The 12714-nt window shown below is 53.1% G+C and overlaps 1 protein-coding gene across 1 annotated transcript; it reads left to right on the top strand.

Annotated features, from left to right (window-relative positions):
- Positions 1 to 9667: 9667 nt before the first annotated feature.
- On the top strand, positions 9668 to 10075 carry LOC136532158 (uncharacterized; the record flags this gene model as incomplete). The annotated part of the gene is made up of 1 exon (XM_066524761.1): positions 9668 to 10075. A coding segment is annotated over exon 1 (408 nt), but the record flags the coding sequence as incomplete, so codon positions are not given.
- Positions 10076 to 12714: the final 2639 nt, after the last annotated feature.

Consider the following 12714-nt stretch of genomic DNA (forward strand, 5'->3'; position numbering starts at 1 on the left):
GCAACCATAGGCTGAGGTTCGAAGGTCGGCCCGCGAAGGGCTCGAGGCCACCTCACGCTGAACAGAGCCAGGGAGAGATAACCGAGACGAGCCCTAGCGGCCCTGCCCGACCCCACTCAGAAGCGAACTGGGACGTCTCGACCTTCTCTCGTTCGATTCTAACCTCGAGCCAAACCCATAGAATCTCCATCGAGGAGAGGCCACTGGGCCCCCTGAGCTTATCGAACGACTCAGGCATCTGCCAGGAGGCAGGTTAAGAAGTTGTGGAGTGCCACCAGAGGGCTCTGCCGACCCCATCAGCAAATGATGGACCTAGATTCCGCATGAATGTACCCATTAGCGAGCTCATTGAGCGCGGTACTCAAGCCATCGAGGCAAGTGTCGTTCACTCAGCCCCTCCGATTGCAAAAACCAAGGACGGGGTAACACGCAAATAACGGCCAACCCCTATCAGACCCTGACAAGGCTCGGGGGCTCGGGCCAAACAATACAGGGTCACAGGTTCAAAGGCCCCACCTTGCCGAGCCCATAGAGTCCCCAGTTGGGATTTCTGTTGGAAGACAGGGCAGGGAATATTGTGATGACATCCATTGTCACCAGAACCACGATTCCGATCTCCAGTAACACCCAACCCCAGCAAGTGCGGGGGTCAGACCTTACTCGGGGGCTGTTAAGGTATGGCTACCTCCTCTCCTTCTTTTGGAACGATCTCCTCGCATTATAATCAGCGGCATAATTCAGGGGAACATATTGGTAAGATCGTAAAAAACAAAATTAAGACGCAAAAGCACGAAAGGCGTCCAGACTCGAAAAGTACCGACACTTGTCCACATATTACATATAAGTTGTTCTCAAAATTGTTCAATTAATTACTCCCGCGGAGGGAGAACCATCTCTTTCAGATTGTCTGCTAGGTTCTTCGCAAGGGGAGCGACCATCTTCTCCATTTCCTCCAGTTCTTCATCCTCGTAGGTGGACGGAAAGCCTTCTCTCATCACCTTCAGGTTTATTTCCTTCTCGTAATGGGCGTGGGCGACGGTGAAGGCCTGGGTAATCCCGGCATGAAAGGCACTCTCCTCAAGTTGGCCCACCCGAGCCGTGATACCTCTGACACGAGCCGCGAGCGGGCTGGTCTCCACTGGCTCCGTCACATTCAGGGCATTAAGGACCACCCCGACCGCAGCTTGTAGAAGATCGTGCTCATCGCTCTCAACCTGGAGGGCCCTTCGTGTATAGGCAGCCTCTTTCTCCAGCTTGGTGGAGACGTTCTCAGCACTCAACCTTCCCTTCACCGCGTCACCAAGCTCCGCCCGGAGAGAGCGGACCACCTCGATGTCCTCGTCCACCTTCTGCTGGAGGGCCACGGCCCTACTCTCGGCCTTCCGCCGGAGGTCACGCTCCATCTCTAGCTCCTTCAGGACTTTGCCGGCCTTCTCATTAGCCGCGGCATTCCTCTGCAGTAGCTCGTCTTGCTCTTTTTGGAGTCTGGTAATCTCCTCTCCATCCAGCTTAGACCTCACCAATAGGTCCTCGAACATCCTGTGCGCCTCCTCCGCATCCTGACGCGCCTGGGCCTCCCACTCCTGGACGGTAGCAAGCTGGGCGGCCATGTCTGCTCGTAGCCAGGCCTCCTCAGAGAGGCGATCCCGCTCCGCCTTCTGCTCACGGAGGAATTGGGATTTTTTCCGGCTACGAGCAACAAGAACCTGAGGAGGAAGAAGACTGATATCAGAAATACGAAAACACAAAAACATATGAAGAAAGAAGAAAGCCCAGAAAGTACCTAAGTGGTAGGGATAACGATCTCACGGAGGGCTCCTCTGGCCTGGTCTAGGGCGTTCAGCATGGTCAAGATCCCGATGTCAAGACCCTCCTGCTCCATGCTCTCGGAATGATCATCGAGCGAGAAAAGAGCCGACGATGGGTCCTGAGCGGCCATCCACTGGAGCGGCGGCTCCCCCCGCGTAGGGGAGCGGCTTCCTCCCGACAAAGGGGCTGGTGGCGGCTCCCTCCTAACCCTGTGCGGCACCACTGCCACACTCGAGGACCCTCCAGCTGGACCCTCCTTTGTCTGGGCGCCTAGCGGCGCGGATTGCACCACGCCCTCGGGTGCCACCATGACCGCGCCTGGCTGATCCTGGCTTGGCGCAGTCACGATCACCTTCACCGGCGGTATGCGGTCCTCGGCCGACTGTTCCACGCCCGCCACGAAAGAGACCGCTCGCTCAGTAACCTCCACGGGCGTGGGAGCCACCATGGACGCCGTCGGTTCGGCCAACGCGGCCCCAACATCGGCACCACTCCTGCCCGAAACAGGGGTGACTCTAGGCGATGCCGTCTATCCCACTTGAAGGGCGAGACTCTTCTTGGGCGCTAGCCCCAGGGGGTGGCCCATCCGCAAGAACCTACGCAAAGGTAATAACCATTAAGTCAAAATAAAAATGGAAAAAGGATGAAAACAGAGGAGTCAAGAGCTTACGTTGACGTCCTCGGTCGGCGGAAGCGTTTTGGGGATGGATCCCCAGATCCCTGCCCTGACTCGTCCGGACGGGACCGTTTCATGCCTGCCCCCTGCTCCGGGGCAGGGGGGTTCATCTCGTCGGGCACGGCGCTGGAGTCGCTCCCCTCCATCGTCTCGTTGGGCGCAGCACCGGAGCCGTCCCCCTCCATCGTCTCACGGGATGCAGCACTGGAGCTGCTCCCCTCCATCGTCTCACGGGGCGCAGCACCGGAGCTGCTCCCCTCCATCACCTCATAGGGCACGGCATCAGAGTCGGGCGCGGCTCCGATGCCACCCCCCTCCACGGTCGCCTCGATGTCAGTGGCAGCAAGCCCGGTGTCCCCCGTCCACTGATCCTCGGCCGGCACGCCGTGCGAAGCGGCGGACTCGCCGACCTTCACTGACCTCATTGATTCACTTCCCTCTACGTGAAAAGGGAAGGGCCCCTGCATGGGTGGGTGGCCACTTGTCAGCGTTTCCTCATCCTCCAGGACACCCCAATCCATGTCGACGGCTACCTCGTCATCGTCGTCGTCATCATCATCATCGTCGTCATCCTCACTACTCACGTCCTCTCCCCGATCCCGTGCCTCCTGCTTCAGTCGTTTCGCCTTCTTCATCTCCTCCTTTGCTTTCTTGTCCCGCTCGGCCACGAGTCGATTCGCCGCCGCCACAACCTTGTCCTTTGGCAGCAAAGCCGGACTATCCTTGAATACTAGCCCCCTCGGCTAGCCCCAACATTACAAAAGCAAGTATTAAAAAGGGAGATTCAGGAGAAAGAAAAGAGTGCGGGAGAAGAGGGCTTATGAATTCGAAGAACCCAGGCTCTGGCCGCATTGGAGGATGCCCGGGCACCGGATACACGATGTCAAGGACCCTGCCGGCGGAATCCTTCATCGACTCCGTCGCCTCCTTGATGCACTGCGCCACTTTCGAGTAAGGGAGCGCCTCATCAACAAGCACTGTCCCCTTGTATGATATACCGGGCATCATCTGATGCAGGGGAAGCACATGCGCCATCAGGGGTGCCACCCTCCTAGCATGGTAGGCACCGATGATCCCTGTCCCCTTTACACCCCGGCCCTTCAAGGCTTGGAGGGCGGAAAGAAGGTCGGTGATGTGTTTCTTGTCTTTGGACTGGACGCCCTAGCCCCACGACTCTGGAGCATCCACAATAAGACGTCCGGTGTACTTCGGTAGGGTGGCACTCACATCATCCCTAACATAAAACCACTGCGAATGCCATCCCTTGTTGAATGTCGCCAGACGCATGTATGGGTAACCCTTCGATCGGGTATGGCGCAGATGAATGCTGGCACACCCCATCGGCGCGTTCACTTCTTTCCCCCCAATCTTCCTCTTCGACAGACTAATGCTAAAGAAATACCGCCATAGATCAAAATGGGGATCGATCCCCAGGAAACCCTCGCACAGGGCAACAAACGCTGCCATATGCTGAATCCCATTGGGAGTTAGATGCTGTAGCTCTACCTCATAGTAATCTAATAGCCCTTGAAGGAATCTATGCGTGGGTACCCTGAATCCCCGCTCATGGAAGATGGCAAAAGAGACGACATACCCTTCAGGCGGCGCCGACTCACCCTTGTCGCCAGGAAGCAACCACTCCTGGATGGCGAACAGTGGGCAGAGAAGGCCACGGCGGACGAGGCCCTCCAGACACTGGAAGGTGATGCTTGATCTAGCCCACAACTCCATTAAAGCAGTGGGGGGGGGGGGGAAGTGTAGGCGTGAGCTTGACGGTGGCTGGAACACGAACGCAGGCCGGTCGACGGTGGCAATGCGGGCACGAGAGGCTAGAAAGATTGGCGGCGGAGGTTTCAGAACGCAAAGGAAGGGGAGCGAAATATGAAACCCTAGGGGCAAACCCCGCGGTTTTATAAGGGGCGACAGACGCGAGAAGGGCAACCGTCCGCCTCGATCTCTGGGCCTGCCACGCGTGCCACCGCGTCACGTCGTAGGACACGTGCGTGCAGTCCCTATCCTCTCACCCCAAAAAATCTCGGCGGACGGTTCGCCTTCCCCAAAGTGAATCCAGACTCTCTACCCACCGGGGAAACGCAAGCCACAAAGGCCTTTTCTTTTCTCTTTGGCCCACCTAGGGCCCAGAAGCTCGCCGGCCGGCCTGACTAAGAAGGGATCCATGAACGATCCACAATCAAGGGCAGAAACACCAGTTAGGACAGCCCCGAATTAGTTCCCAGCGAACGGGATGCCACGACCCACTCGGAAAAGCATCCAGTTGATAAAGAACTAAGTCCTTCAGCCTTACCCACAAAGGGGCCGATACAACTCCTCGGACGACTCTACTCGAATCACCTAGGGGCTCGGGGGCTACACCCATCGGGTGCGCTCACACGCACCCTTCGGCAAAGTAACTTCGATGAAATCAAGAACACCCTCCAGGCGGTTCTACTCGAATCACCTAGAGGCTCAGGGGCTACTGTCGGGGACCTAATACCAGGATGCCCAGAAGGTGGAACCAATAACCACCGAACGTGAAAAACTTCTGGACGCATAAAGGCGCCGTGTCATCCCTTGTTCGAGTGATAGGAGTTCTATTCCGCCTCGCCCGACACCTTTGGGACGGGCTCGGTCTCGCTCGAGGGCCGAGGGATAAACTCCGTCTCGCCCGATGCCTTTAGGGCAGGCTTGGTCTCGCCCAAGGGCTAAGGGATGAATTCTGTCTTGCCTGATCCTAGAGGGATGGGGTCAGCCTCACTCGATGCCTTTGTGAGATAACCCTACCTTGCCCAAAGGCTCAAGGCTAATCTCTGTCTCGCCTGACGCCTTTAGGGCGGGCTCGGTCTCGCCCGAGGGCTGAGGGATGGATTCTGCCTCGCCCGATCCCGGAGGGGTAGGGTTAGTCTCGCCCAAGAGATAGGGATTGGTCTCCGTCTCACCCGACAGCCAAGAACGAGACTCACCCTGATCAATATCTATCCCTCATAATGATGGGTACAGGACGAGACAAGACGTTCGGGTCAACCATGGCTCCAAGGACCATACCCTGTGCCCTGGCAGGAAAAGGACTGCCAGGGAACAATAGGACTGATGCTTTAGACCCTTCCGGGTGCCATAGAACCCAAAAGGCATTACAGGTGCGTGCACCTCGCCCTATAGAGTTGTAGGCGCCGCCTTCAGCTCTGAGACACGGAACCCGACGAAGATATACGACAACCGCTATGCTCTAGGAAAGGATTTGCTATCTCCATGAACGACGGGTATTTCGTCACCACGCTATGGACCTGGGGGAGCGACGCCCGCTTCTCGACCCCCTAGGTCCTCCCAGTCAGAAGGCCTTGGCCACGGCGCTACACCAGACCCCAACCCCGCATTCTCCTAACAAGGAATCATGGGAACCAGAAGGCGTGCAGAGCAAGGCTGGGGGAGGCTCATAAGTCAAAACCACTATACTATAGCCCATACCCTGCGCAGGGCAGCATTCTGTGACTAACCTGACATCCTACAGAGACATCGACAACATTGTAAGCACTTATCTTCCTTCGCACTCATCAGAATGGAGGACCTGACTAGGTAGACGTGAGCCATAAGACTAAGTAGAGTACGCATCCTGGAGCCCTCACCCTTGTAAAGCCAGCCCCTTCATCTATAAAAGGGGATGCGCTCCCTCCATCAAGGGGGGACCCAAAAAAACAATAGAACGCACTCATATACACACGTTCAAGCGGCTACGAAGCTCTTGACCACCTTTCAATCCTTCCATCAGAGACTTGGGACCAGTCCCTCTCTCGATAGTTCGTACCCCTTACTATAGACCGTTCACGGTGCTAATAACACAAGCAGCAGCAAACTGGACGTAGGGACATTCCGCCCGAACCAGTATAAATCCTGTGTCCTTTAGCGCACCATCCGAGCCTAACGCGCATTACTATAAATTTACTTGCCGGTGCTTATACGAAACACCGACACAACCTAACAGTGCCCGAACAGTGTTGTAGGCACTGACTTTTGTCCCACAGTGTTGTGGGCACCACCATCAGTCCTCGAACGTGGATACTAACACAAGCATGCAACAACCACTATGATCCAAGGTAGAATTCACATCACCTACAGTGACGGACGTAGGGTCACTTCCCCACCTACTCCCCGAAGGGTCGTAGCTTGGCCCTCTGACACGCCACACCATCCGCCGGTGAAGGATGGGACGCACCCACTTGGTGATAGAAGCCAGGGCGCAACCCTATAAGGATCAGCAAACACGCTATCTCTGACATGGTCTGCCATGTTAGTATGGTAGGCACATGGGAAAAGGAAGACCCAGCTCCCTCAAAGGACCTTCTCTACCTTTGGTTTTTTCCTCTTTCTCTCATCTATAACCCTTGCTCCCCGTTGGTCTATAAAAGGGAGGGCAGGGCACCCCACTAAAGGGATTAACCTTTTGAGAGACTAGTTTGACACACAACACATCACTCATACAGCCAAGCAGTGATCAAGCTCTTAGCGTCCTTTCGACCATTCCATCAGAGACTTGGGACCTGTCCCTCTCTCAACCATTTGTACCCCCTACTATGAACCTTTTTTGGTACTAATAACATGAGCAGCAACAGACTGGACATAGGGACATTTAGCCTGAACCAGTATAAACCTTGTGTTCTTTAGTGCACCATCCGGGCCTAACATGCAACAATTATAAATTTACTAGCCGGTGTTTGTTCAAAACACCGATAGTTGGCATGCTAGGTAGGGGCCTTTGTGCATTCCAAATCAAGCCTTGGATGGCTAGTCACACAATCAGCTAGGTCCTAGGCACACACATGCATTTCGGTGACCTAGACTTCATCGCCACGGTGAGAGGAGAGTTGGCATTGGCCCACACCACCATCCAGTCTCTCCCCTCCATTAGCTTCAACTATGGGAGGCTTGAGTGCCAGCCCGATGTCTCCCCTGGACCCCAACCATCTAGGGAGGACCCATGCCGCCTCACCCCCTCTCTAGAACACTCTGCACAGAGCGCCCCGATGGTGCTTCCGTTTGGTCTCCCCAACGCCATGGCGACCGTTAGCCACCTTGTGGCACAACGCATGATCCCACCCCCCGCGAACAATGACTTTGTGGGGATGATCGAAAGCATCATAGAATCCCTCCATAGCCTCCTCGTGGAGGGACCTGGGTTAGACTCTAGCTCTGACTCTAGCAGGGGAGCCATCACCCCTCCTAGGAATGTTTCATGGTGGGTACCCTCGAGAGACACATTGAGAGCATCTCCGTGGATGACGCTACCATGGTAGGCAACCTCGGTGATGGAACCAAAGGGGGGACAGCGGCCCCACCTCATGTTGGGATGGAGCAGCTAAGAGCCCGAAAGTGGGAGATAGATGAAGCCGGACAACAGGTTGTTCGGGAGTACATGGAGGTTGATCGAGAGATCGAGCACCGCATGAGACGGTGGGCGCACATGCGCCGTGGCCCACGACATGAACCGAAGGATCATCGCCGATGATGAAACCCTTCCTCACTTCTCTCGGGCAAGCCAAAACATCGCCACCACAATGGCTTTGCTCCATGGCCTTCTAGAGGCCGCAACGCCCGAGGATCATCGGGCCCACCATGAAATTCGCATGCTACTTGAGCGTGCGGTAGTGTAGCAGGCGGAACGCTCGTTGTCTCGGTGACACAAGCTCGACACCAGCCAACATACGCCCTTGATGCATCCCGCTAGGGACGCATCACTCCACCAAGCACCACAAGGTGGTGGGAAGCACGCTGCAATCTCGGTACATCAACGTCTCGACCACAATCATGACATACATAGTACCATCAACGCCCACAGATGTGCCTATAGTGACCCAAGGGAAGGAGCCCACCGTAGCTATCATCCTCGATGTGGCGGATGCTACGACAGTGGTGAGGACCCAAGCCTGACCCCTAGCCTCCTAGGGCCTTAGGCATTCAGCCGGCACATCCTCAATGCTGCATTCCCGCTAAGGTATCAACCACCTTCCAATATCCCTAAATACTCTAGGGAGACAAACCCCAGACTTTGGCTTGAAGACTATCAGCTTGCCTGTCAAGCCGGTGGTGCGGATAATGATGACTTCATTATCCGCAACCTTCCACTATTCTTGGCCAATTTGGCCTGGGCGTGGTTGGAACACCTATCGTCCAACGCAATCTAGAGTTGGGTGGATCTAAATGAGATCTTTGTGGGAAACTTCTAGGGCACGTACAAATGCCCTAGGAACCCATGGGACCTCAAGAACTACTGTTAAAAGGCTGGTGAGACCCTTCGTGGGTACATCTAGTGCTTCTTCCAGTAGTGCAACGAGCTCCCTAACGTCGCGCAATGCCAACATGATAGGAGCCTTCCTATCTAGGATGACCTATGAGTCCTTGGTTCATAAGCTAGGACGCAAGGGCCCACAAACCACCAAGGAGCTCCTAGATATCACCACCAGCCATGCCTTAGGAGAAGAGGTGGTCAGAGCGATCTTCGATCGCCTTGAGGGCAAGGCAAGGTGGGATGAGGGTGCCAGCGAAGGCACCTCCAATCGTTTTGCCAAAAGAAAGAATAAGAAGCAACGGCGTGAGGACACGCTCATGGCTACTGCTGACTGCAAGGGTGGTCAGAAGCTCGCAGAGGGCGATCTGAACCACTTTGAAAAAAATGCTCGAGGGGCCGTGCCTGAACCATGCCTTTCCCATAAAGCATCCTCTCAAGGACTGTAGCCTCATACGAAAGTTCTTGTCCAGAAGCTCCAACAAAGGGGAGCAGGGGAAGGAACCTGCCCCCACTATGAACGATGCTAAGGAGAAGGACGATGGCTTTCCAATGCTAGATGGCTGCCTGATGATCTTTGGAGGATCAACGGCCTATGACTCCAAACGTCGTCAGAAGGTCACACGCTGCCAAGTCTACACGATCCAACTGGCCACACCTCCCTTGCTCTGTTGGTCAGAGTCTACTATAACCTTCGACCAGACCGACCATCCAGATGCTGTCCCACACCCGAGAAGATATCTGCTTGTGGTCGACCCAATCATCGGCCCAAAGTGCCTCACCAAAGTACTGATGGACAGAGGCAGCGGCCTCAACATCATGTACGCAAAGACGCTCGACGTGATGACCGGACGCACCTCCGCCCAATCTGAGCGCCTTTCCATGGCGTTGTGCCTAGGAAGTAGGCCATGCCACTTAGGCAGATTGATCTACCCTTTACCTTTGGGGACCAGTTCAATTATAGGACTAAGACCCTCACCATCGAGGTGGTTGGGTTCCCCGAAACCTTCCACATGATCCTGGGACAACCATGCTACATGAAGTTCATGGCCATCCCCAACTACACATACCTCAAGCTCAAGATGCCGGGCCCCCACAAGGTCATCACCATTGGCACCTTCTTCCAGTGGGCCTACGAGTGCGAGGTCGAGTGCTGCGGCCATGCCATAGCAATCGTCGCCTCTGGGGAGCTCGCTGCCCTCAAGGAGGAGGTCACCAAAGAAGTGCCCGACACAAAGAAGTCAACCAGGTCGTTCAAATCAGTAGAGGGCTCCAAGGAGGTCCTCATAGATCCTAGAAGCTCTGAGGGTAAAATGGTACGCATTGGTACCACGCTCTCCTCTAAATAGGAAAGCACGCTCGTCGACTTCCTCCGTAATAGCAAAGACATCTTTGCATGGAAACCCTCGGATATGCCAGGCATTCCAAGGGAGGTCGGTGAGCATACCTTGAAAATCCATCTAGGCTCCAAGCTGGTGAAGCAATGCCTATGTCGCTTCGACAAGGAAAAGCGCAGGGCCATCAGTGAAGAGATAGCAAAACTATCGGCCGCCAGATTCATCAGGGAAGTACACCACCTAGAGTGGTTAGCTAATCCTGTTCTTATACGAAAGAAGAGCGGGAAATGGAGGATGTGTGTTGACTATACGGGTCTCAACAAAGCATGCCCAAAGGACCTATTTCCTTTACCATGCATAGACCAAATAGTCGACTCTACCTTGGGATGTGAAATGCTCTGCTTCCTTGATGCATACTCCGGCTACCATCAAATCACGATGAAAGAGTCTGACCAACTCGTGACATCTTTCATCACCCCCTTTAGATTGTACTGCTATGTCTCAATGCCATTTGGTCTGAAGAACACTCGGGCTATGTACCAGCACTGTATGCTTAGATGCTTCAGGGACCTCATCGGGTGGACCGTTGAGGCCTACATCGATGACCTCATAGTTAAGTCCAAACAAGCTGATCACCTCATTACTGATCTTGAGCAAACCTTTGTGAAACTCTGAGCAAATGGCATCAAACTCAACCTTGAAAAATGTGTTTTCAGGGTCCCAAAGGGCATGCTGCTCGGCTTCATCGTGTCTAAATGCGGCATCAAAGCTAACCCAGAGAAGATTTCGGCCATCACAAGGATGGGCCCAATTTAGAACATAAAGGGGGTTCAGCAAATCATGGGGTGCCTCGCCGCCCTCAGCCAATTCATCTCATGCCTTAGTGAACGAAGTCTCCCTTTTATCGACTCTTAAAGAAAGCTGGCCGCTTTGAGTGGACGTCCGAGGCCTAGGAGGCACTTGACATGGTCAAATTGCTTCTGACAAGGCCTCCAATCCTAGTTCCTCCATGCAACAGAGAACCCCCCTGCTATACATAGCGACCACCATGCAAATAGTCAGCGCCGCCCTGGTAGTGGAGCGGGAGGAAGAGGGGCACACACTCAAGGTGCGGCACCCTATGTACTTCATCAGTGAGGTACTATGTGACTCCAAGTCCCGCTACTCTCAGATCCAGAAGCTCCTATACACCGTCCTCATCACCAAGAGGAAGCTACATCACTACTTCGAGTCACACCACGTGATGGTCGTGATGTCGTTCCCCCTCGGTGAGGTCATCCAGAGCTAGGATGCCACAGGAAGAACCGCGAAGTGGGCACTCGAGCTGATGGACCAAGGCATCACATTGTAACACCTCGGGTGTTTAAATATTAAAATCTGGCATGTCATCATATGCATTACAAAGCATTCGGCATTTGGTGAAAACTTTGATGTGCATTTACTAAAACAAGTTTACATTTGTGTAATGAGTGTTGAATTGTATTGTTTGACTCAAGTTCAAAGTTTGTCTGGGTTTTGAATTTTTCGAGAAAACCCCGCTTTTCAACATTTAAATCATACCCTGAAAATCCATTTCAAAATCTAAGTATATTTTGGGGTTGGGCCCAAAAGCAAAAGTGTAGAGCTTGGCAAGTTAAGCAAAGTTTATCTTTGGAGTTTTTCAAGTTGTTTAGAAAAATTTTGAGTAATTCAAAAAGGCGTAATTCGTTAAATTTCCCGATTCAAATTCAAAAGTTCATTTCAAAATCTAGACCGAATTAGGAGATGGTTTTAAAAGCAAAGTTGTAGAACTTTTGATTTTGAACAACTTTTATTTTTGGAGATTTTTGAGTTGTTATGAAAATTTGTGAGTAATTTATGAATTTTGGCGAATGGTGTTGACACCGTTTTTTGCATGTGTCAAAATGATCAGAGTGGGCTAATCGGTAGGAGGAAAGTTACTGTATACGCTGACAGCCGATGAGAATTAGCTTGTAAAAGATGGTTGCCGATGAATGGTGGTGATCGATGGAAAGGTTGATTTAGACTCGGGCGTTGCCGATAAGGTTGGAGATGTTATTGTCGATGCCGATGAAGGAAGGCTTGAAGACTACTGCCGATGAAACAGGAAGTATGCCGATGGAAAGGAGGTCGGTGAGATTTCCATCATAATTGAGGCGGACAGGGAAATAGATAGGAGTTGATTTCCTTTTCTATATTTGTTAGAGTATGATTCATGTAAGAGTCACGTGTTTCCTTAGATATGGACTTGGTGTCCTAGTTGTATTTGGTTATGTCTCTTTAGATCAGGGTATAAATATAGATTGAGGGGCAATGTAATAATGAATCAATCAATATAAAAACCAATTTTTACTCCTATTTGCATCTACTTACTTTTCGGCGACTTTGTCAATTTGCATATTTTTTCCTTTTTACGAGTTCTCATTGATTCGGCGAGTTGCATAGCTTTAGTGCGACTTTCGGCGATTCTCGAGTTCCGCGTGAGTACCTCTTGGCCGTGACTTCCGGGCGTATCGCTGTTGTTAGGACCAAAGTGCTCGTATCCTCATCCTTGTCGATTAACAGGTCAAATCGACTGGCATGCTTTGGATATCGATTCGGGTATTAGCCCTTTGTGT

Source organism: Miscanthus floridulus, unplaced genomic scaffold (assembly GCF_019320115.1).
Source record: "Miscanthus floridulus cultivar M001 unplaced genomic scaffold, ASM1932011v1 fs_542_1_2, whole genome shotgun sequence".
NCBI classification, from domain to species: Eukaryota; Viridiplantae; Streptophyta; class Magnoliopsida; order Poales; family Poaceae; genus Miscanthus; species Miscanthus floridulus.